This window comes from Neoarius graeffei, chromosome 15 (genome assembly GCF_027579695.1).
Source record: "Neoarius graeffei isolate fNeoGra1 chromosome 15, fNeoGra1.pri, whole genome shotgun sequence".
Taxonomy (NCBI): Eukaryota; Metazoa; Chordata; class Actinopteri; order Siluriformes; family Ariidae; genus Neoarius; species Neoarius graeffei.
In genome coordinates, this window is record NC_083583.1 from 60169056 (window position 1) to 60195278 (window position 26223).

At 40.5% G+C, this 26223-nt stretch overlaps 1 protein-coding gene and 1 long non-coding RNA gene across 2 annotated transcripts in view; one reads left to right on the top strand and one right to left on the bottom strand.

The window, feature by feature from the left end:
- Positions 1 to 26223, top strand: part of LOC132899681 (uncharacterized) — a 181775-nt gene that overhangs the window by 70459 nt on the left and 85093 nt on the right. The window lies entirely within an intron of this gene.
- thsd7bb (thrombospondin, type I, domain containing 7Bb) overlaps positions 8082 to 26223 on the bottom strand; it is a 279114-nt gene continuing 260972 nt past the window's right edge. Inside the window, exons 23-28 of the mRNA XM_060941740.1 lie at positions 22741 to 22914; positions 20971 to 21066; positions 20351 to 20433; positions 16582 to 16768; positions 16156 to 16243; positions 8082 to 8163 (exon numbers count right to left, since the gene is read on the bottom strand). Coding sequence (XP_060797723.1) covers positions 8082 to 8163; positions 16156 to 16243; positions 16582 to 16768; positions 20351 to 20433; positions 20971 to 21066; positions 22741 to 22914 — 710 coding nt within the window. The remainder of the gene's footprint in view (positions 8164 to 16155; positions 16244 to 16581; positions 16769 to 20350; positions 20434 to 20970; positions 21067 to 22740; positions 22915 to 26223) is intronic.

Below are 26223 nucleotides of genomic sequence, written 5' to 3' on the forward strand. Positions count from 1 at the left end.
CATCCTTGACTCTTGTATGCTGCATAAATGGGAATAAAAAAATATATATTTTTGAGAGTTAAAATCGACCGCAAAGTTGGCATTCGAGCTGCCCCGCTGAGCCAGCCAGCCCTGAGTGAGTGACGTCACAGCGGTAACCGGTTTTAAGGCCGAGGCCTTTTACAGCGATAGACCAAAGTCATGTAAATAATAATTTATGGTGAAAGTGTTCAGTTGCAGTTGTTTGTTCAGTTTTCCGTTCATTCACTTCCTCCACATAAGGGCGAGATGGCAGCGATATCCAGTTTAGAAATCAGACGGCTGCTCCACTTATTCACTTTTCTTCATACTGTGTATTCCGCCATTACTGTTGGGCTCAGGCAATTACTAAAACCTGGGATGGAACGGGATGTCACCGGTTTTAGCAACAGCTGCAGGGAGGTCACTGCCCGAGTGATATGTCCCGTCCTGTTCCATCTTGGGTTTTAGCAAGAACCCTCGGCTCACTCCGGGAGGACTGGTGCAACTGAACTCACTTTCCTTTTAAAAAAATTAAATAAATAAAATAAATACTTTCCTTTTCTTGTAGCTTTTTTTCTTTAATTGTTGATACTGCACCCTCTTTCAATACGGGCTTATAGCCAACGCTCCTCAACAGATCAGAGGTCTCGTATGAGTCTTCAGAAAAATGTGCAGAGCAGATGAGAGACCACTTCGTAGACGCCCAATGTGCCCGTGAACTTCTCGCAAAACGCGTCCAAATCTTTGCAGTTTGAACATTCTTGGGCCATGAATGCAACATAAATCCACCTTCTGTTGTGTTGCTGCACTCGCCAGCAACACCTCTACGCGGCATGGCGATAAATTAGCTCAGAATGGAGGATCGGAGTTGCAGTCAGCTCTGTGTTTTAGTATAGCGGAAATGGCGATGAGGCCGATAGACTTCCTGCTGTGACGTTACGGACGTCAAGGTCATTCACTCAGACCGCTACCTATATGAATCACTTTAATCGTAAAAATGACTACATTAGATTTATTGTTAATGCTTAAAACTATTCCTGTGCCATTCTTGAGGTAAGGCATTTATAAACGAAAGTGAGGCCACGGCTCTGCGTATATGCTTTAAGGACATATACTTTAACTTTACTTAAGTATACTTAATAAAATTAACTTGAAGTATACTTCTTTCTGATAAGGGCACTGCTATCTCCACAGTGGCCAATTCCCATCAAGTTTCTGGGCCAAGTCTCACACAAGTTTGGACATGTCAGGGTGACTCACATAAGACGGGAAACATGGTGGCTCTAGCAGGATTTCAAAATGAAAGTTCCATTGTGCGTGTGTGTCTTGCCATAGCGCCCAAGGGATTTCATAATAAAAGTCTTGCACTTTTTGAGTCACATGGAGGAGGAAGAGCTACCATATTGAATTGCAGAGCATCATAATTTTTTGCATTGCATGGTATCACATTGTGTTGACTCAAATCATGCCAAATTGCACTGCATCGCAGTAGCAGTGAATCATATATCACATCACATCACATTAGTAGCTGCTGCTTGATATATACAGCACCCTCCACAATTATTGGCACCCCTAGTTAAGATGTGTTAAAAGCCTTAAAATAAATTCAATGTTTATTGCAGAAGCATAATCTCACACTGAACATTGTAGAAAAATGTAACCCTTAACTCAAGTGAATTAAAAAAAAATCCCTGACTAAGAAATAATTATTTTTCATAAAATCACCTGTGGCGGCACGGTGGTGTAGTGGTTAGCGCTGTCGCCTCACAGCAAGAAGGTCCGGGTTCGAGCCCTGTGGCCGGCGAGGGCCTTTCTGTGCGGAGTTTGCATGTTCTCCCCGTGTCCGCATGGGTTTCCTCCGGGTGCTCCGGTTTCCCCCACAGTTCAAAGACATGCAGGTTAGGTTAACTGGTGGCTCTAAATTGAGCGTAGGTGTGAATGTGAGTGTGAATGGTTGTCTGTGTCTATGTGTCAGCCCTGTGATGACCTGGCGACTTGTCCAGGGTGTACCCCGCCTTTCGCCCATAGTCAGCTGGGATAGGCTCCAGCTTGCCTGCGACCCTGTAGAACAGGATAAAGCGGCTACAGATAATGAGATGAGATGAGAAAATCACCTGTTCCACAATTATTGGCACCCATAACAATTCCTAGAAAATAAATGTAATTGAAGCATTTCTGTCATTTCTACTGTAGTTTATAAAGTTGATCAGAGTATCTAGGAACCTTTAATTAGTAATTCATCACATCCTGTTTCCCTGGGGATGTGACACAGAGGCCTATTTCTCTTATCCACTCTTCAACATGGGAAAGACAAGAGAACACACCATTCAAGTAAGGCAGATGTGTGTTGACCTTCATAAGTCAGGCAATGACTACAAGAAAATAGCCGCTCGCCTACACCTGCCCATAGCTACAGTCAGAGGAATCATCAAGAAGTTTAAAACAACTGGAACAGTGGCAAACAAGCCTGGACGAGGGTGCAAGTTTATCTTGCCGCCACGCACAGTAAGGAGGATGGTAAGAGAAGCTAAAAGTTCTCCAAAGCTCACTGTTAGAGAATTGCATCAAAGAGTAGCATCTTGGGGTCACAAAGTCTCCATAACAACCATCAGGCGCTATCTACATGCCAACAAGCTGTTTGGGAGGCATGCATGGCAAAAGCCTTTTCTCATTTACAAGCATAAATGTAAACGTCTGGAGTTCGCTAAGCGGTACTGGGACTTCAACTGGGACCATGTGCTTTGGTGAGATGAGACCAAGATAGAGCTTTTTGGCAACAAACACTCTAATGCATCACAAAAGATGAGTATGCGTAAAAGCACCTCATGCCCACTGTGAAGTATGGGGGAGGATCGGTGATGCTGTGGGCCTGTTTCTCTTCCAAAGGCCCTGGGAACCTTGTTAGGGTGCAGGGCATCATTAACTCTTTGAAATACCAGGACATTTTAAATCAAAATCTCATGGCCTCTGCCCAAAAGCTGAAGATGGGTCATCACTGGGTCTTTCAGCAAGATAATGACCCTAAACATGTGGCCAAATCTACACAAAAATGGTTCACCAGACACAAAATCAAGCTCCTCCCATGGTCATCTCAGTCCCCAGACCTCAACCCAATTGAAAACCTGTGGGGTGAGCTGAAGGGGAGAGTGCATAGGAGAGGACCCAGGACAATTTAGAGAGATTGTGCAAAGAGGAATGGTCGACTGTCCCTCTCTCTGTATTCTCCCATCTTGTGAAGTGTTATAGGAGAATATTAAGTGATGTCTTGTTGGCAAAAGGGAGTTGTACAAAGTATTAACATCGGGGTGCCAATAATTGTGGCATACATGATTTCATGTAAAAGAATTATTTCTTAATGTGGGATTTTTTTCCCACTGAATAAATGCACTTGAATTAAAGGTTGGATTTTTCTATATTTTTGCATTGTTGTCCTATATTATTTAAAAAAAAAATGAATTTATTAGAAGCCTAAGAACATATCTTAACAAGGGGTGCCAATAATTGTGGAGGGTGCTGTATCTATATCTTTAATGTATCTTTCATGTATTTATGGAGGTAAATGGGACATGCTGCCCCATGATTGCACAAAACTGAGAAAAGCAAGAACGTTAATGGAACACTGGCTTCGATCTGTCAAATAGCAATAAAAAACATTGGCCGATCAAAAGAGGTGACTACAATTTCAGCAGAATTTAAAATGAGTTGTGAATGAGCACTTAATGAAGACTGACATTTGTTGAAAGGTTGATATACAGTACCAGTCAAAAGTTCGTACACCCCTACTCTACTCATTCATAGTTTTTCTGTATTTTGCATTTTCTACATTGTAGAACAATTCTGAGGACATTGAAACTATGAAATAACACATGGAACATATATGGAATTATGTGGTAAACAAAAATTTGTTAAAAAAAGTTTCATATTTTAGATTCTTCAAAGTATCCACCATTTGCCTTGATGATGCTTTGCACACTATTGGCGTTATCTTAACCAGCTTCATGAGGTAGTCACCTGGAATGCTTTTCAATTAACAGCTGTGCCTCATCAAAAGGTAATTAGTGGACGAGTTTCTTGCCTTTTTAATGTGTTTGCGATCAAACAGCAAATAGTAGATTTACAACCCCGATTCCAAAAAAGTTGGGACAAAGTACAAATTGTAAATAAAAACGGAATGCAATAATTTACAAATCTCAAAAACTGATATTGTATTCACAATAGAACATAGACAACATATCAAATGTCGAAAGTGAGACATTTTGAAATTTCATGCCAAATATTGGCTCATTTGAAATTTCATGACAGCAACACATCTCAAAAAAGTTGGGACAGGGGCAATAAGAGGCTGGAAAAGTTAAAGGTACAAAAAAGGAACAGCTGGAGGACCAAATTGCAACTCATTCGGTCAATTGGCAATAGGTCATTAACATGACTGGGTATAAAAAGAGCATCTTGGAGTGGCAGCGGCTCTTAGAAGTAAAGATGGGAAGAGGATCACCAATCCCCCTAATTCTGCGCCGACAAATAGTGGAGCAATATCAGAAAGGAGTTCGACAGTGTAAAATTGCAAAGAGTTTGAACATATCATCATCTACAGTGCATAATATCATCAAAAGATTCAGAGAATCTGGAAGAATCTCTGTGCGTAAGGGTCAAGGCCGGAAAACCATACTGGGTGCCCGTGATCTTCGGGCCCTTAGACGGCACTGCATCACATACAGGCATGCTTCTGTATTGGAAATCACAAAATGGGCTCAGGAATATTTCCAGAGAACATTATCTGTGAACGCAATTCACCGTGCCAGCCGCCGCTGCCAGCTAAAACTCTATAGTTCAAAGAAGAAGCCGTATCTAAACATGATCCAGAAGTGCAGACGTCTTCTCTGGGGAAAGGCTCATTTAAAATGGACTGTGGCAAAGTGGAAAACTGCTCTGTGGTCAGACGAATCAAAATGTGAAGTTCTTTATGGAAATCAGGGACGCCGTGTCATTCGGACTAAAGAGGAGAAGGACGACCCAAGTTGTTATTGGCGCTCAGTTCAGAAGCCTGCATCTCTGATGGTATGGGGTTGCATTAGTGCGTGTGGCATGGGCAGCTTACACATCTGGAAAAACACCATCAATGCTGAAAGGTATATCCAAGTTCTAGAGCAACATATGCTCCCATCCAGACGACGTCTCTTTCAGAGAAGACCTTGCATTTTCCAACATGACAATGCCAAACCACATACTGCATCAATTACAGCATCATGGCTGCGTAGAAGAAGGGTCCGGGTACTGAACTGGCCAGCCTGCAGTCCAGATCTTTCACCCATAGAAAACATTTGGCGCATCATAAAACGGAAGATACGACAAAAAAGACCTAAGACAGTTGAGCAACTAGAATCCTACATTAGACAAGAATGGGTTAACATTCCTATCCCTAAACTTGAGCAACTTGTCTCCTCAGTCCCCAGACGTTTACAGACTGTTGTAAAGAGAAAAGGGGATGTCTCACAGTGGGAAACATGGCCTTGTCCCAACTTTTTTGAGCTGTGTTGTTGTCATGAAATTTAAAATCACCTAATTTTTCTCTTTAAATGATACATTTTCTCACTTTAAACATTTGAAATGTCATCTATGTTCTGTTCTGAATAAAAGGTGGAATTTTGAAACTTCCACATCATTGCATTCCATTTTTATTTACAATTTGTACTTTGTCCCAACTTTTTTGGAATCGGGGTTGTAAAATAAATAGCCCTATTCCACACCACAGCTATAGCAATCCATACAGTATTATGCCAAGAACTGCTCAACTAAGTAAAGAGAAACGACATCCATCATTACTTTAAGACATGAAGCGTCTTTTAATGAATAAAAATAAAGAAAAAACACCGAATTTGAAGGTGTGTCCAAACTTTTGATTGCTACTGTGCATCCTGTAGATGGTGAGTGCTTGATGCTTCTGCTGGGAAACTGTTACTTAAAAGAAATTTCCCTAGAGTGTTGCAATGTTGTCGTCGAGTGAGTAAACCCTGGGCTTGATGAAAGAAAGAGCTAGTTTTGTGGTAAGGTGTGGCATGCTGTATAGGAATGATGTATGGTCCTGCGGCTGGATGATGTGTTTGTTTGTTCAGCGCACACGTGAGAAGAATCTCGCTGCGCCGAGACGCTATTAGGACCCGAGCTCACAGTCTTATCTCATCTGATAAGACACACGCTGAGCAAGAGAGTGCTTCCTCTCAAATGCACTGCAGATGGAGGAGAGCGGAGAGATAGAGGAGTGGAGAAGTCGGAAGGAGTGGGGCGTCCTAGAATATAGGACAGGTGAAGGAGAAAGGCAACTCTAAGATGGGGTGACTCTCTCGACGATGCACTGGATGGTGAAATGCTTGCTACAGTCCTTTAGGCTGGTTCTTGTCTATCCCGGGTGTAGATATTTCACACCGTATACCGCAAACTGGCGCTAAAAGGAAAGTGTGCGTTCATATACTTGATGACACTGCAGGATGTGTGTGAAAGATAAGTGCAAGTATTTTGGAAATAAGTGAATTATTAATCTTCTGGTGAACTCATTTTGAGATAAAATGATTCAATGTCTAAATAGTCTTCAGTATTATCTTTTTTTGGAGCATAATAGGTTCTTTTTACCTTGAACTCATAAATCAATGTACCCAATTTCATATCTGGATGTGGGAGAGGCTTATCACAGACCTCCATTGGTGTGTTTTGCACGGCTGGAGAATCAAACTAGCTCAGGAGTGGAGCTGATTTAGACCGCTCCCAATCTACAACTCTGCTTCTCGTTATTAGACTCTGTAGATGCCACATGTGAACAGCGTGCAGAATACAGATGAAGGGTGAAGTCCGATTTTCTTTATCCAACCTCTCAGTTTATTATTTGGCCTACCAAATACAGCCCTGACAGCTGGACAAACTGACCTACTGCTGGAGTAAAGCTAGCCCACCTAATGCATCGTCTCAGCCCATAAACTCAGAATCTGCTTCCCATTTCTCGAGCCTGAAGCAGCTGTGATGATGTTTGAAGCTTTTCTCTGGATTATTTCTGTAGGTTTTCAGTTTGCATTATATTACCACCTACTGACACTTCCATGCTTGTGCAGCCTGCTTCATGGAGCTGACACGGCACATCGAGCCATAATTATTCGACTAATTCTATGATGTTACTTGTCCTCAGCTTGATATCAGTTTGAGTTTGGTCCAGTTCAGCTGATTGGGACTAATAAATCATGGCAGAAGAGCTCGGTAGCGAGGCAGCTTGTGCAGATGTCAGTGACGATTTCACTTAATTTCAGCCCAGACAGAAGAGATTTAATCTGACAGATTAAATGACTAAAATGAATTAGCAGAAGATGCAGCTGCGTTTCGGTCATTTTAGCTGGCATTCGTTTTTGTCGCCCTGTCATTTGAATATCCACCCGCAACTCACATATAGTATCCATCACTCACGGACATTTGGTTATCTCCAAAATGTGTGCACGATTCTTCGTTCTCAGAAGGTTTTAATTTATTTACAAACCATTCAGGACACAGTTATGACATATACATATCACAAAATAGCTACAGTATACTGTATAACTGCTGCTGATCCTCAAGAGCCAAAATGTGTGTGATCGACTGAAGCCACACAAAATGTCTGGATCCAGTGGTTAAAAAAAAAAAAAAAAAAAATTCCAATGATGGTCAGCTTCAAGAAGAGTGATCAGGCAGCATCATAAAAAAACAACACCCACGTGTAAATTGTGTAATAGAGACGATATAGACATCAAAATGAAACAAAACACTGTGATACTTCATACTGCACTAACATAGTGCATAAAGGGAGTGTGTTTTGCCAAAAATGAATTCACTTAATCCGTTTTCAATATTTCGTTTCGCCCCCGGTGATAATTCTCCAGCTGTTTTGAGCTCACAGTAGATTTGTTCTGTAAAAATCAAACCACAAAAGCACACACAATACATGTAGAGGCACAGGGCTTGGTTTAAAACAGCATGCTTCCTGCAGCTGGAGTGACCTTGTTTTGTCTCAGGAAGTCTCAGAGTTGCATAAGCTGGAGTTGTATGTTGTCTCAGTGGTAGAGTGGTCACATGTCTGCGTCTCCATCGTAGGCCAGTGCCAAAGCCCTTTGAGCTCTGCTGGAGTTTGGATCATCCTTAGGGGTTTTGCTGGTAAAATACACACATGCACACATTAATCTGACAGGAAACAGTATTTCATACACTTCCAGTTGACCTCACTAGAGGGTAGCACTTTACTAAGAAATGGCGTCAAATGATCCACGAGCACAGTACAGTATAACACACTGTGTTCCAAGTCTGAGGATTTATCACCACATTAAGCTTGAACATATCGAGTAAAATCGAGGGCAACAGTTTACTGAAGAGGAATATGACAACATGACACCAAAATAGCCCCTTAATGTCAGCTGACATAAATGCCCTTATCAAAAAGAAGTATAATTCAAGTTCATTTTATTAAGTAAAGCTAAAGTATATTTCCTTAAGTATACTTTTGTGTACCAAGTATACTGATATCAATGTACTTACAGTATACTTGTAAGTAAAACTAATTCTTGGGACTAAATTGGCCCACTTTTAGTTCATAAAAAGTATACTTTAAGTCTAAGAGAGGCGGCACGGTGGTGTAGTGGTTAGCGCTGTCGCCTCACAGCAAGAAGGTCTGGGTTCGAGCCCCGTGGCCGGCGAGGGCCTTTCTGTGCGGAGTCTGCATGTTGTCCGCGTGGGTTTCCTCCGGGTGCTCCGGTTTCCCCCACAGTCCAAAGACATGCAGGTTAGGTTAACTGGTGACTCTAAATTGAGCGTAGGTGTGAATGGTTGTCTGTGTCTATGTGTCAGCCCTGTGATGACCTGGCGACTTGTCCAGGGTGTACCCCGCCTTTCGCCCGTAGTCAGCTGGGATAGGCTCCAGCTTGCCTGCGACCCTGTAGAACAGGATAAAGCGGCTAGAGATAATGAGAGAGAGAAGTCTAAGAGAAGTAAACTCTGAATATACAACTAGTATTTTTTTCTACTGCAAGTATACCACAAGTAAACTTATATACTAATAGTTTACTAGTTCTATATACTTGTAGTCCACTCTTTAGTTTACAAAAGTGTACTTCATAGTATACTGGAAATATACTACTGGTTTACTCGTTACACACTTCTAGTCCACTTTTTAGTTTATAAAAGAATACTTTATAGCATATTGGAAATATACTAAAAGAAGTTTATTCAAGTGTGCTTCTAGTATACTTCTTTTAAACTAAAAATAAGAGAGTATGCTTTCAGTTTACTTTTTATTTACTTATCAGAGATATACTTAATAAAGTTATACGTAAGTACAGTATACTTGGCTTATACTGAAAAGTATATAGAAAAGTCTAAGTATATTAAGCTTATACTTAAACTTTTGATCAAGATATACTTAACAAAAGTGTAATACAGTATTAAAATATTTGTGCCTTATGTTTAAGCGTACTTGCCCTGTAGTAAATTTTGATTTTGAAAGAAAATGAATATGTTCTTAATCCTGAGTATCTGTTGTTATTTTGTGAATTCTTACCTTTATAACTTCATTGTAACTTCCATCCATCCATCCATCCATCCATCCATCCATCCATCCATTATGTGTAGCTGCTTATCCTGTTCTACAGGGTCGCAGGCGAGCTGGAGCCTATCCCAGCTGACTATAGGTGAGAAGAGGGGTACACCCTGGATAAGTCGCCAGGTTATCGCAGGGCTGACACAGAAACAAACAACCATTCACACTCACATTCACACCTACGGTCAATTTAGAGCCACCAATTAGCCAAACCTGCATGCCTTTGGACTGTGGAGGAAACCGGAGCACCCGGAGGAAACCCACGCGGACACGGGGAGAACATGCAAACTCCGCACAGAAAGGCCCTCGCCGGCTGCTGGATCAGGACCTTCTTACTGTGAGGTGACAGGGCTAACCACTACACCACCGTGCTGCCTTCATTGTAACTTAAGGTAGAAAACACTTCAGTTGTCTCCTGGTAGTGTGCATGAGGTAAGGGTTAGGGCTAGAAAACTAATAGTATACCTAGAAGGGTAATTGCAGTATACTTCAAAACTAAAAAGTGGACGAGATGTATATAACCAGTAACTAATAGTATATTTCCAGTATGCTATAAAGTATACTTTTATAAACTAAAAAGTGGACTAGAAGTGTGTAACGAGTAAACCAGTAGTATATTTCCAGTATACTATGAAGTACGCTTTTGTAAATTAAAGAGTGGACTACAAGTATATAGAACTAGTAAACTATTAGTCTATAAGTTTACTTGTGGTATACTTGCAGTACAAAAAAAAATACTAGTTGTATATTCAGAGTTTACTTCTCTTAGACTTAAAGTATACTTTTTATAAACTAAAAGTGGGCCAATTTAGTCCCAAGAAGAATTAGATTAGTTTACTTACAAGTATACTGTAAGTACATTGATATCAGTATACTTGGTACACAAAAGTATACTTAAGGAAATATACTTTAACTTTACTTAAGTACACTTAATAAAATGAACTTGAAGTATACTTCTTTTTGATAAGAGTATATACATCTAGTCCACTTTTTAGTTTATAAAAAGTATACTTTATAGCATATTGGAAATATACTATTAGTTACTGGTTAGGGCGGCACGGTGGTGCAGTGGTTAGCACTGTCGCCTCACAGCAAGAAGGTCCGGGTTCAAGCCCCGTGGCCGGCGAAGGCCTTTCTGTGCGGAGTTTGCATGTTCTCCCCGTGTCCGCGTGGGTTTCCTCCGGGTGCTCCGGTTTCCCCCACAGTCCAAAGACATGCAGGTTAGGTTAACTGGTGACTCTAAATTGAGCGTAGGTGTGAATGTGAGTGTGAATGGTTGTCTGTGTCTATGTGTCAGCCCTGTGATGACCTGGCGACTTGTCCAGGGTGTACCCTGCCTTTCGCCCGTAGTCAGCTGGGATAGGCTCCAGCTTGCCTGCGACCCTGTAGAACAGGATAAAGCGGCTAGAGATAATGAGATGAGTTACTGGTTATATACAACTAGTCCACTTTTTAGTTTTGAAGTATACTGCAATTACCCTTCTAGGTATACTATTAGTTTTCTAGCCCTAACCCTTACCTCATGCACACTACCAGGAGACAATTTAAGTGTTTTGTACCTTAAGTTCCAGTGAAGTTATAAAGGTAAGAATTCACAAAATAACAACAGATACTCAGGATTAAGAACATATTCATTTTCTTTCAAAATCAAAATTTACTACAGGGCAAGTACGCTTAAACATAAGGCACAAATATTTTAATACTGTATTACACTTTTGTTAAGTATATCTTGATCAAAAGTTTAAGTATAAGCTTAATATACTTAGACTTTTCAGTATAAGACAAATATACTTATGTATAACTTTATTAAGTATATATCTGATAAGTAAATAAAAAGTAAACTGAAAGCATACTCTTATTTTTAGTTTAAAAGAAGTATACTAGAAGCACACTTGAATAAACTTCTTTTTTGTCAGGGTGTACATACATATATGGGTTCAAATTTGTGTCTCAGTTATCAAATAGACTCCCATTCTGACCAAACTGATATAACAAGTGACCTGAGATACTGATTTTTCTTTGGCAAAGTTATGACACTTCAAAATATTTCCGGCAACTGACTTTGTAGCTAATTGATTAGTTATGTTATTAATTGTGTAATATAGGTGATGTGATACAGACAGACAGACAGACACACACACACACACACACACACACACACACACACACACACACACACACACACACTTTATTGATCTCAAGCTAGGAAATTGTTTTGTTACAGCAGCAAGCCAGGCCCGGCGCCAGGAACAGTTTACTAAGGGGGCAATTAGAAATCGCAAGGGGGCAAATATTTTTTCATATAGTGTGTAGTAGTGATGGCGGTCTGACAACGTGTTTCAAACAATTAACTGCGCCAACCACAAAACCACGGCCCCGAAGGTTGCTTTAGTACGGGAAAATCATGTGGCATATTACCAGGGCAGTTGCGCTTTATCAGCTCCCGTGCCCACCTGTTAACCCTCCCCTCCAATTTTCTCACAGACACGCGTTACAACCGGAAAGATGCCAAACATAAAACAACACACACAAACCTACAGGCAAGTCCTTTACATTTAAAATACATACAAATAGCTCCGCGGCATGAAAACAAAACGTCAATGCAAATCTAAGGTACTTGGCTCGGCGGCCAAAATCATAATTTTAAAAAATCAACAGACCCTGCGGCTGCACCAGTAATAGCCTTCCTGACTCGCACCGAGTCAACGCTAACCACTTAATCCGCGATCCCAGTTTAGGCGTGTAGGGGACTAAACACTCTGAAGTGATGAATTTTCACCCCCGCTGCATGGGGGGGTGACGTCAACGACACATATTCTTACGCTATTTGCGCACAAAGCGGACCATATATGAACACGCACACCGACATAAACGGAGATAAACTTAGCCTACAAAGAAAGAAAATGGATTCACAATATTGTGATTGAATTCGTTTAATTCGGAAGGGGAAAGACTACTCCCGTAAACTGACTGCATATTGCAGGATATTGCAGAGACAGTGCACTTGTAAGTGTGCATGTAAAACCCCTGCCAGCGCGACCCCTCCCCTTGTCCTTATCACAGGTCTGTGTGCGCGCGGCTGTGTCAGCATTTCACACATACACCCACAATAACTAGTAGTCCCCAGTAGTTAGGATTGATACATATGTCTAAAACAGGGTTAATATTAAATTCAGGCTTTTTGAAATAATCCTACCTTAATACAGTTGAATTCTACGATTGCAACGTAAGAATCATAACAACCAATCAGATTTGTTCTACCGTGCCAGTTTTAGTAGTGATTTATGTGAAATGTATTTTTGTGCAATGCGCAACCACTTAATATTTCGTATTTGAAAATGCAAATTATTAATACATCTATAATACATTATATTTTCATAAGAAAACAATTAAGTGATCTGAGTCTCCGTTGAGGGGGCGGGGCTGTAGCCACGAGGGGGCGATGCCCCCTTTCGCCCCCCCATGGCGCCGGGCCTGCAGCAAGCTATCAGACATACGAAAAGAAAAAGACACACTGTACAACATAAAATAGAATTTAAAAAAATCCCAAGAACAAGTCGAATATACAATATACAGATAAAAATGTAACAATAAAAAAAATATATCTATATGTGTGCTTTGTACATGTGAGTATGCATTAATAGTGCTAAAAACAAGAATTGTGACGAATGAAAATAAAAACTGTGCAAAAGTGGCAGTATTGAATGGAGGATAAATAATTAGAAACGAATAAACTCTAATGGTACAAAGTGACTAATGGCAGTAAACAAATAAGCTCTGATGATGCAAAGTTATGGAGGACCAGGGTAATAAATAGTGCCGAGTTTCCCCAAAAGCATTGTAGCACAAAGATCATCGTTAAATGGTAAAGTGAGCAGCACAAGGAACACTCTCTCTCCTAGTTAAGAGGCTCTTAACATTAAGAGGCTTTTGGGGAACCCACCACAGGACTATGGGACGATGCAGCAGAGAGGTCAGAGATCTCTCAGTCAGACAGAGGTGAGTTATTGTACAGTATGTTTGCTTGGGGCAGGAAAGATTTCCTGTATCGGTCCCTACGACAACAAAGCTGTAACAGTGTGTTGGAGAAGATGCTCCACTGTTTGTCCAGTGTGTGATGGAGAGGGTGGTCAGGATTATCCATGATGGATAACAGTTTGGTCAGACACACTGAACAAACATTATGTTATTCACTGGAAAATGAACTTGAGCACTGTATTGTGGCCATCATTACACAGTAACAATACTGTACGGCAGTGTTTCCCAACCTTTCTTGAGCCACGGCACATATTTTACAATCAAAAAATCCCACAACACACCACCAAACAAAAAAGTCACAAAAAGTATATATAATGAAATATAATGATCATCTAGTCTCAATTTACTCACAATTTACTTATCAGTGTGAAACCTGGGCCTGTTTAGTTGAACATAAAGCTGATATACTCGCAGGAATTGAAGAAAGACACACACGAAGATCTTCCTCAACAGCTCTGAGTCTCTCTCCTTTTTTAGTTTTTATAGCAGTCATGCTTGAAAAGCCCAGCTCGCATAGATAGGTTGTGGAAAATCACTTTTTTTTGCTTTCTTCTGACCTCTACTCATACTAGGGCCTTCATCTGGGTCAGAATTTTCTCCAGGACCCAGTTTGGATTGTGTACTTTTTCTTTTCAAATATTTATCCATCGCTGTTACCGCTGTCACACCTTGTTTGAACGGCAACAGGTAGATACACAGGTTAATTAGCTACCTGCTGCCATCTATTGGAAGAGTATTTAATTGTTCTGCCTGTCACTATACATCGCTGGCATAGACGAATGAAGACAAATTATTTGCAGTAAATAAATAATAATTTTCAGAACAATTAAGTGAAATTGGATAATTTCCCACAGTACACCTGATGATCTCTCACGGCACACTACATGGCACAGTGGTTGGGAATCACTGCTGTACGGTATATTTCCCTCAACTTTTACGTAAGGCGAATGTTATATCCCTGCTTAGATTTTTATGAAAGCTTTTGGCAATGCCATGACTAATAAGTGTTATTCTATCCACATTCACTCAATATGAGCAATCGTGCACTCTGATTGGCTACACTACTATGAGGATATAAGCTCATATATCATGAGTAGAGAAAAACAAAATAACGGAGTGTGTTGCTGAACCAACCAAGGGTGAAATAAAAACTCTACTCAAAAATAAAACCACAAAAAAATACAATAAAGCAACAAAATATGGAATTAAAGTATTTGATGGTAAGAATGTATCTTTTTTATTTTTTCAAGAATTATTATTATTATAGCATTTTTCAAAAATTGCTCCTGTCGTTTCACCGGTTTGTTTACATTCTAAGCGGAAATTATTTTGTCGGACGTTTTGTATAAAGTTTTTTATTTATCTATCGAATTTGAAAAAAATAAAAATAACAATGCTCCGTTTCTCAAAATCAAAATTCTGTCATATGTCAAGTATCGTGAGGATGCTCGGCTGATGCTCAAGTGTATCTAGCGTGAATGTGACAATGAAAACTGAAGGGAGGTGTAAGTTATCTCACCTGATCCTTTACAGATGTAAGATGATTAAAGTTGAAAGTTTAGTGCGCTTGCCATGGAATACACTAAATACATCTCTAACTACTGTGAGAAAACTGTTATCACAGTGAGACTAAATCTTATTATTCTATCCACATTCACCGGATATGAGCAATCGTGCGCTCTGATTGGCTACTCTACTACTACACTGTAAAATATAATAAGTTGACTTTACTTAAAAAAAATATGCAAAGTCGTTGCCTCAAAAAAAGTCATTTATGTTGATTTAGATAAATTAGATTGGGTTAACTTATTTTTTGTTAGTTTGCAGTACTCAAATTAACTTAGATTAGTTTGGTTACATTAACTTATTTATTTTGAGTTTGCAGTACTCACATAAACTTATATTAATTTGATTACATTAACTTATTTATTGTGAGTTTGCAGTACTCATCTTATATAATTTTGATTACATTAACTTATTTATTTTAAGTTTACAGTACTCAAATCAATGGAATTCATGAATATTAAGTTAAATTTATGAAAAAAGATATCTGAAAGCCATTGATTTGAGTACTGTAAACTTAAAATAAATAAGTTAATGTAATCAAAATTATATAAGATGAGTACTGCAAACTCACAATAAATAAGTTAATGTAATCAAATTAATATAAGTTTATGTGAGTACTGCAAACTCAAAATAAATAAGTTAATGTAATCAAACTAATCTAAGTTAATTTGAGTACTGCAAACTCTCAAAAAATAAGTTAACCCAATCTAATTTATCTAAATCAACATAAATGACTTTTTTTGAGGCAACGACTTTGCATATTTTTTTTAAGTAAAGTCAACTTATTATATTTTACAGTGTAGGATATCAGGTCAGGACAGCTACAGGATACTCTAACCCTTGTACGTCCATATATGGTAAGTGCATGACATCTCTCTCCACCCACATCCAATCCTGCATATTGCAGCGAGCCATACTGCTAATCTGACAGTACTATATACTCTACTCACCACAGTAGAAAGGACATTGCGATGATGAGGAGGATCATGATGAATCCACCTGCCATTAGTCCATACACCCACAGCTTGACCCGCCCATCTAGTAATGAACATAGAGAAGGCAGCTTCATTTACATCACCCTTACTTCCTGATCTGTGAGCAGCTTTGCATCTGATACTGAACAAATTTACGCCTCGAATAGAGAAAGATGCTTTTCTAAGACAGGAGCCAATTAGTTTTCAATCCCAGGATTGTTTTCCCTGAAAGAACACAAGTTATTTGTCTCAAGAGGACATGCCAATATCAACAGAACATCCAAAATCACCAGCACTCCGGATGATGTGTTTAGAGCAGAGAAAATGCAGAAATATGCAGTGCTGGACAATGAATGGGAACCACTGGAGTAGTATAGGGAGAGAAATACAGGCTTTTCCCACCTGGGCCCAGCGGCTGTAGAGTCCAGGTTCTGCTCTCGTTCTGTTTGTGTATGCGTCTGAGACGTCCCTCACTTCTCTTCATATTTATTTTCTTATAGTCCGACCCTGGGGTTCTTGTACAGTAATCCAAGAAGCCATTAGAGGTCATGACCTCGGTGAAGCCTTTCTCACAGCCACACATCCCACTCTGACAGAGAAAAGCAGAAAGAATGAAACTGCTTTGTTGTTGTTATAATCATTGTTGTTGTTATCAGTCATTAAATCTGTCACACGTTTGTGTTGCAGCTGTGATTCTGTTTTTAGATTTTTCTGTCATGTGTCAAGTATCGTGAGGATGCTCGGCTGATACTCGAGTGTATCCAGTGTGAATGTGACAATGAAAACTGAAGGGAGGTGTAAGTTAGCTCACCTGATCCTTTACAGATGTAAGATGATTGAAGTTGAAAGTTGAGTGCGATTGCCATGGAATACACTAAATACATCTCTAACTACTGTGAGAAAACTGTTATCACAGTGAGACTAAATCTTATTATTCTATCCACATTCACTGGATATGAGCAATCGTGCACTCTGATTGGCTACTCTACTACTAGGATATCAGCTCATATCCCGTGAGCAGAGAAAACAAAATGGCAGCGCGTGTTGCTGAACCAACCGAGGACGAAATAAAAACTCTACTCGAAAACAAAACCACAAAAAATACAACCCTGATTCCAAAAAAGTTGGGACAAAGTACAAATTGTAAATAAAAATGGAACGCAATAATTTACAAATCTCAAAAACTGATATTGTATTCACAATAGAACATAGACAACATACCAAATGTCGAAAGAGAGACATTTTGAAATTTCATGCCAAATATTGGCTCATTTGAAATTTCATGACAGCAACACATCTCAAAAAAGTTGGGACAGGGGCAATAAGAGGCTGGAAAAGTTAAAGGTACAAAAAAGGAACAGCTGGAGGACCAAATTGCAACTCATTAGGTCAATTGGCAATAGGTCATTAACATGACTGGGTATAAAAAGAGCATCTTGGAGTGGCAGCGGCTCTCAGAAGTAAAGATGGGAAGAGGATCACCAATCCCCCTAATTCTGCGCCGACAAATAGTGGAGCAATATCAGAAAGGAGTTCAACAGTGTAAAATTGCAAAGAGTTTGAACATATCGTCATCTACAGTGCATAATATCATCAAAAGATTCAGAGAATCTGGAAGAATCTCTGTGCGTAAGGGTCAAGGCCGGAAAACCATACCGGGTGCCCGTGATCTTCGGGCCCTTAGACAGCACTGCATCACATACAGGCATGCTTCTGTATTGGAAATCACAAAATGGGCTCAGGAATATTTCCAGAGAACATTATCTGTGAACACAGTTCACCGTGCCATCCGCCGTTGCCAGCTAAAACTCTATAGTTCAAAGAAGAAGCCGTATCTAAACATGATCCAGAAGCGCAGACGTCTTCTCTGGGCCAAGGCTCATTTAAAATGGACTGTGGCAAAGTGGAAAACTGTTCTGTGGTCAGACGAATCAAAATTTGAAGTTCTTTATGGAAATCAGAGACGCCGTGTCATTCGGACTAAAGAGGAGAAGGACGACCCAAGTTGTTATCAGCGCTCAGTTCAGAAGCCTGCATCTCTGATGGTATGGGGTTGCATTAGTGCGTGTGGCATGGGCAGCTTACACATCTGGAAAGACACCATTAATGCTGAAAGGTATATCCAAGTTCTAGAGCAACATATGCTCCCATCCAGACGACGTCTCTTTCAGGGAAGACCTTGCATTTTCCAACATGACAATGCCAAACCACATACTGCATCAATTACAGCATCATGGCTGCGTAGAAGAAGGGTCCGGGTACTGAACTGGCCAGCCTGCAGTCCAGATCTTTCACCCATAGAAAACATTTGGCGCATCATAAAACGGAAGATACGACAAAAAAGACCTAAGACAGTTGAGCAACTAGAATCCTACATTAGACAAGAATGGGTTAACATTCCTATCCCTAAACTTGAGCAACTTGTCTCCTCAGTCCCCAGACGTTTACAGACTGTTGTAAAGAGAAAAGGGGATGTCTCACAGTGGGAAACATGGCCTTGTCCCAACTTTTTTGAGATGTGTTGTTGTCATGAAATTTAAAATCACCTAATTTTTCTCTTTAAATGATACATTTTCTCAGTTTAAACATTTGATATGTCATCTATGTTCTATTCTGAATAAAATATGGAATTTTGAAACTTCCACATCATTGCATTCTGTTTTTATTTACAATTTGTACTTTGTCCCAACTTTTTTGGAATCAGGGTTGTATTTATCGAATTTGCAAAAAATAAAAATAAAAATGCTCTGTGTCTCAAAATCCAGTGAATGTGGATAGAATAAAACAGTTATTCCACTCAATCTCTATCAGCTCATGCATGACTTGATTTTGTGGAATAACTGTTAAATAGCTTCATATTTTCTTTTTTAAAGGTAGACTGCCTTTCAGATTGTTCAAGTGTAGGTCATAAAAATAATTTTCCCTGACACAGTTATTTTCGTTTAATGGACCGAAGCTACTAAATTCAAATCACAGACTTCCGGCTTTATTAGTTCATCTCATCTCATCTCATTATCTCTCGCCGCTTTATCCTGTTCTACAGGGTCGCAGGCAAGCTGGAGCCTATCCCAGCTGACTACGGGCGAAAGGCGGGGTACACCCTGGACAAGTCGCCAGGTCATCACAGGGCTGACACATAGATACAGACAACCATTCACACTCACATTCACACCTACGGTCAATTTAGAGTCACCAGTTAACCTAACCTGCATGTCTTTGGACTGTGGGGGAAACCGGAGCACCCGGAGGAAACCCACGCGGACACGGGGAGAACACGCAAACTCCACACAGAAAGGCCCTCGCCGGCCACGGGGCTCGAACCCGGACCTTCTTGCTGTGAGGCGACAGCGCTAACCACTACACCACCGTGCCGCCGCTTTATTAGTTTTTTTTTTAAATAGAATAATTATTGAATTGAGGGCCACGTGGCCTTAAATTATCTGCTATTTTTTCCTGCTTCACCATGACCCAATTCAAGATACTACGTCATGCATCACGTGCTGGGCTTTCCCTGTTCGCGCAAGGCATTGTGGGATACAAATTTGAAACCGGAGAGAAAAATGGAGGACGTGAGTGTGCGAATGAAACGTGAAAGACTGACTACAGTAACAGAAAGCGAGAAGAAAAGACATTATGTTCTACACGAAGGAAAGGAAACGCAGGACCAAACTAATAAATATCGGCGCTCAGCGAGCACCTCGGTGTGATCAGCTGTTTGTTTAGCGACAGAATGATGGAACTGTCAGGTCAGTGCACACTCAAAGGTAAACCTGCGCATGCGCAAACACACGGACTTCCTCTGTCTGCTTGACTGCGCGAAGCGAGCGATTTCATGCGCATTATTTGCTCGGGAATCCTCTCAGATTAAATCACTTCCCAGCCACAGAGCGGCCTGATATTTTGTGAGATATTACAGAAATAAACATACATCACGATGAGCAAATTTCAGACGGAACTAAATTTCACCGATTTTCTGAAATCGAAAGGCCGTCTAGCTTTCAGTTATACTGATGCGTAATGCTAAAACATTATCCATGCCTACTAATTTATTTATAAATGAGTCAGTGTACTTTTTTATCTTTATATATCCTTCTTGGCATTAACTTCAGCAGGATGATGCAAACAATCTAACATGTAAAGTGATGTGTCACAGTGCCACAGTATTGTTTACCTGTGTACAGAAGGAAAAGGGCTTGGTACATGGTGGATTGCACTGATGCACAGTGGAGGGTTTAGTCTGAGGAAAACACCCTCCTAACAAAGGAAATACATGGTATCATAATCATTCACTCATCCATCTTCGGTAATCAGTGCCACAGTACGTATACGTTTTATACAAATATATAAAATAGAAATGAAAACATTGAGAAGCCTTCTCCCCACTGAACCACACCCGCCACAGGAACTACATACAGTGCCTTGCATAAGTCAATCACCCCTTTAGTCATTAGTCAGCATAAGAAGCAATAGACCAATATGATGCTACCACCACCATGCTTCATCGTAAGGATGGTATTCTCAGTGTTTTGAGGTTTGAAATGGTATGACTTCTACAATACAATAGGAAGCACTTTGAAAAACAACACACTGTACATTTTAAACACCTTAAAGCTGTTTAACAGTTTCAGGAATTCACTTTTCACCAAATGCAACAGTGAAAATGCAAGTCTCACTATTCTAACGCCTGCTTAAGACTCACAAGCTCACATGTACAATCTACAGGAAAAAAAAAAAAAACGACTTCGACTGGAACTATATGATATTGAAATAATGTGTAAATAACATCACTACCAGTGACGTTAACTCCATCTGAGCGCTGACACCACACTGCTCTCTGATTATCCTTCCATTCGCCTGCGACCCACTCATAACTGAGACAGGTTCCTCCTGTACATGGACACACACACACACACAGAGACAAAAATGTTAATAAGTTTACATACAGTGGATATTAAAAGTGTACACACCATGTTAAAATGATAGGTTTTTCTGATGTAAAAAAAAAAAATGAGAGCACGATAAATAATTTCAAAACTTGTACAATTCAATTGAAAAACAAGCAGATCTGTTAGGGGCGAAACATAAAAAATAAAAAAAAATTACAATAAGCTGGTTGCATAAGTGTGCACACCCTTAAACTAATACTTTGTTGAAGCACCTTTTGATTTAATTACAGCATTCAGTCTTTTTGGGTTCACACCTGCCATCAATTAAAATGACTCTGATTAACCCCAAATAAAGTTCAGACATTTACTCAGTTGCATCCTCTAGCAAAAGCCAGCGTTCACAGAGAGCTTACAAAGCATCGACGGGATCTCACTGTTGAAAGGTATCAGTCAGGAGAAGGGGACAAAAACATTTCCACAGCATTAGATATACCATGGAGCACAGTGAAGACAGTCATCAAGAAGTGGAGAAAATATGGGACAACAGTGACATTACTGAGAACTGGACGTCCCTCCAAAATTGATGAAAAGACAAGACGAAAACTGGTCAGCGAGGTTGCCGAGAGGCCGACAGCAACACTGAAGGAGCTGCAGGAATTTCTGGCAAGTACTGGTTGTGTACGATATGTGACAGCAATCTCCCGTATTCTCCATATGTCTGGACTATGAGATAGGGTCAAAGAAAAACATCCAGGCCCGGCTAAATTTTGCAAAAAAATCCATCAACTCTCCCAAAAGCATGTAGGAAAATGTGTTCTGGTTTGATGAAACCAAGGTTGAACTTTTTGGCCACAATTCCTAAAGGTATGTTTGGTGTAAAAACAACACTGCACATCACCAAAAGAACCCCATACCCACGGTGAAGCATGGTGGTGGCAGCATCATGTTTTGAGGTTGTTTTTCTTCAGCTGGAACAGGGGCTTTAGTCAAGGTCGAGGGAATTATGAACAGTTCTAAATACCAGTCAATTTTGGCTCAAAACCTTCAGGTGTCTGCTAGAAAGCTGAAGATGAAGAGGAAGTTCATCTTTCAGCATGACAATGACCCCCAAAAAAGTTTTGGAATAGTCCAGCCAGAGCCCAGACCTAAATCCAATTGAAAATCTGTGGGGTGACCTGAAGAGACCACAAGACACGCCCTCGCAATCTGACAGATTTGGAGCGCTTTTGCAAGGAAGAGTGGGCAAATATTGCCAAGTCTAGATGTGGCAGGCTGATAGACTCTGACCCAAAAAGACTGAATGCTGTAATTAAATCAAAAGGTGCTTCAACAAAGTATTAGTTTAAGGGTGTGCACACTTATGCAACCAGCTTATTGTACATTTTTTAAATGTTTTTCCCTCCGTACAGATTTGTTTGTTTTTCAGTTGAATTGTACAGGTTATAGGTCACATTAAAGGTGGGAAAAGTTTTGAAATTATTTGTTGTGGTCTTATTTTTTTGTTTTACATAAGAAAAAGCTATCATTTTAACAGGATGTGTACACTTTTTATATCCACTGTAGCTAATTTCACAGATATCCTGCACTGATTGGCATCTCGCAAAATGCCATCATGTTAATGCAGTTCCAACTCTAGTGCATGAGCAGACTCTGGCTGACACCACTGACCACTCACTTTGGCACGCTCGTGTTTCATAGACTTGACTCGGACAGGAACCCTTGTTCTCCGGGACCTGGGCGATCACCGCTCTGGATCGAGCCTGGTGCCCCCACAACTCAAAGCTCCGTCCATCCAGACAAAGCAGCTGGCACACGCTCCATGGCGACCAACTGGTCAGATAACAGTCTCCTGATGAAATGTGACAAGCATGGAAAGTGATTAAAGGTTATGTTCAAAGTCAAATAAGAGCTTCATTACATGAAGGAAGGAAGGATTTTAGTCCCATACAACATCCATTCTATATCTCTACATCACCAAACATAGAGTATCTGAATGTTTATTATCCTAATAAACTGTTTGTTTATGAGCTGATCCTCTAACACCTCTAACTTGATTGGTCTCTCAGGGTACGAAGAAGGCATGCATCAAGACTCTACTCTGATCTGGTGCCTGGGTGGTAGAATTAACTTCCTCTAGTTGTCCAATCACAGCTGGCAGGGTCCTAACGACGACTAAAACATCCGTCTCTTCATGAAGTACTTAACTTAGCACTTTATTTCCACAGCAGAGATTTTAGGCTACATCCACACGACAACGGCAACGAGATGTTATTTAAAAATATATCGCGTCCAAATGGGCAACGATCAGTAAAATATCAGGTCCATATGGCAACGCAACGCTTGCTGAAAACGATGCAATACACATGCCACACCTCTAGGGGCGCTGTAAGACGGTCCCTTCGGAGACACCAGAACAATAGAAGAAGTAAGGACGCATGCGCATAAACTATTATGCGCGAGACTTCATATTAGCCACAAAGTCAGGAAAATCTGTTCGTAAAATTACATTATAATGACCAAATACAATGAAAAGTATTTTTCCAGTCTCACCTGTGAAAGGTAATCCCATGTGATCTCGTTTGGACGGTAAACCTGTTGGTACAGTTAAATGCAGCTAATCTTTATTCTCCGCTTTGACCTATCCAATATGGCGGCGAGGATGACGTATGATTCTACGCGGAAGGCGGCGTCTTTAATGGTCCGGAATAAATTGAATGCTACATGTTGATGGATTAATTTGTTGTTCTACGCCCTTTTTGAGGAATGTATTGTAGGACTTAAACCAACATCTGAAGAGATGAGATCGCTCCTTTTTTTCCCTATTTTTGCTGGCGGGATTGACTCTGCCCTAAGGGCAGAGTCTCTCTCTCTCTCTCTCTCTCTCTCTCTCTCTCTCACTTTGCACCATTACACAATAAATATTCACAGTGAAAATATTTTGTAAGCGCGTTTCATGAACCAAGTTATAGGATTTGTTGACAACTCGCATCGAGTTCGTTACACTTCTACCCGGCGTGAAGCACTCACAGTCATGTGGTTGTGACGTCATCGTAAACAAATCCGTTCTACTCATCCAGACGACTTCGCAACGGCAACGTTGCCAGATCTTTCCACTCTGGAACCCGTTCTCAAAAAGATTGCGTTTTGGGCACCCAAAACGCCAGTGCCGTGTGGACGCCAGGCCTAAACGATAAGCAATTGTATCGGAGTCACCTGAATCCGTTGCCATGTGGACAGGGCCTTAGACTGATAGCATTCTTAGTCTGTGACCTAATGCACTAGTAGGATGTATTATATGGACACAAGTGTTTTACTGGGAAATACACCACTCGTATTTTTCATATTGTGCTCCATCCGGGACATGGAGACCCAAAACCGTGACATAAATCTCTATATGTCACTCGTGAGGAAATTGATGAGTTGTTTTGATAAATTTGGGTACTTTTTATTTGTGAATGTGTTGATATAATAAAAAGAAAAATCATACGTTGGCTTGAAGATATGAAGTTTATCTTCTCGTGTTGAAAAACTTGCATTTTTCATCCGAAATAGATCACGGATCTGAGTGACATATTTAACAGTTATTCCACGAAATCGAGTCGTATATGAGCTGATAGCCGATGAGGCATGGAGTGCCAAGTTTGCTATAAGCCATGTACGACGAGATTGAGTGAAAGAACTGTTTTATTCTATCCACATTCACTGGATTGTGAGAAACAGAACATTTTTATTTTTATTTTTTCCAAATTCGTTCAATAAAAACTTTATACAAAACGTCTGACAAAATCATTTCCGCATAGAATGTAAACAAACTGGTGAAATGACAGGAGCAATTTGTGAAAAATGCGATAATAATAACTTTTGAAAAATAAAAAATGATATGTTCTTCCCATCAAATACTTTTATTCCATATTTTGTTGCTTTTTTTGTTTTGGGCTTTGTTTTTGTAACGCGGCTGTGACAAACCAGACGCTCGCGGATTCTGAATGAACTCAAGGTTTTAATGAGAACAATGAAATCAGACAATGTACAAAAGCCAGGCCAGGTCAATACCGAGAGATCCGAAACAGTAACGAGGGCTAGACAAATCGTGGTCAAGAAACGGGCAATAATCCAAGAACCTGGAAACAGTAGACACGGGCAATCAAAACACAGGGGCTAGGCAAATCGTAATCAGGAGACAGGCGAGGATCGAAAAGCCGGGAAGCAAGATAAGCGAGCAAACAAACACAAGGGCTAGGTGAAACGGGAAAAACCGGAAGGCAAAAATGGTCATACACAAGTAAGCAATCGGAATAATAATGCTCAGCAGGCTCACGAAATATAGAAGCAATACTGTGCAAAGAACAAAACAAACAAAGGGGTATAAATACAGACATAAGCAGAAAGGTACAGGTGATGGTGATTAGAACTCGGGGGAGCCACTCCTAGGAAGTGGCTCCAGGTTGGCTGACGGAGTGTACGTGGTAGTGACTGGTGTGTGAGTGGGATTGTGGGAAGTGGAGTCCTGAGTGTTGGATGAGCCCGGGAGCTTGAGAGTTTTCAAGTAGAGTTTTTATTTCATCCTTGGTTGCTTCAGCAACACGCTCCGCCATTTTCTTCTTCTTCTTCTTCTTTAGGGTTTTTTTGGTGGTTGGCAAACCAACTTAAAGGTGCATTACTGCCACCGACTGGGCTGGAGTGTGGAACAGGACATATTGGTGAAAACCCCCCCCCCCCCCCCCCCATATTCTTTTAGCTATTTCTGTTTCTTTTAACAGGGTTTCCCCAGGTTTGACCACCATAAATCTAAGACTTTTTTAAGACCTTTTTAAGACCACTTAAATGAGAATTAAGACCTACATTGCACCCATTATGCGGTTGTAGAACACCAGATCAAATTCCCAATAATGACAAATGTCTCATCTCATCTCATTATCTCTAGCCGCTTTATCCTGTTCTACAGGGTCGCAGGCAAGCTGGAGCCTATCCCAGCTGACTACGGGCGAAAGGCGGGGTACACCCTGGACAAGTCGCCAGGTCATCACAGGGCTGACACATAGACACAGACAACCATTCACACTCACATTCACACCTACGCTCAATTTAGAGTCACCAGTTAACCTAACCTGCATGTCTTTGGACTGTGGGGGAAACCGGAGCACCCGGAGGAAACCCA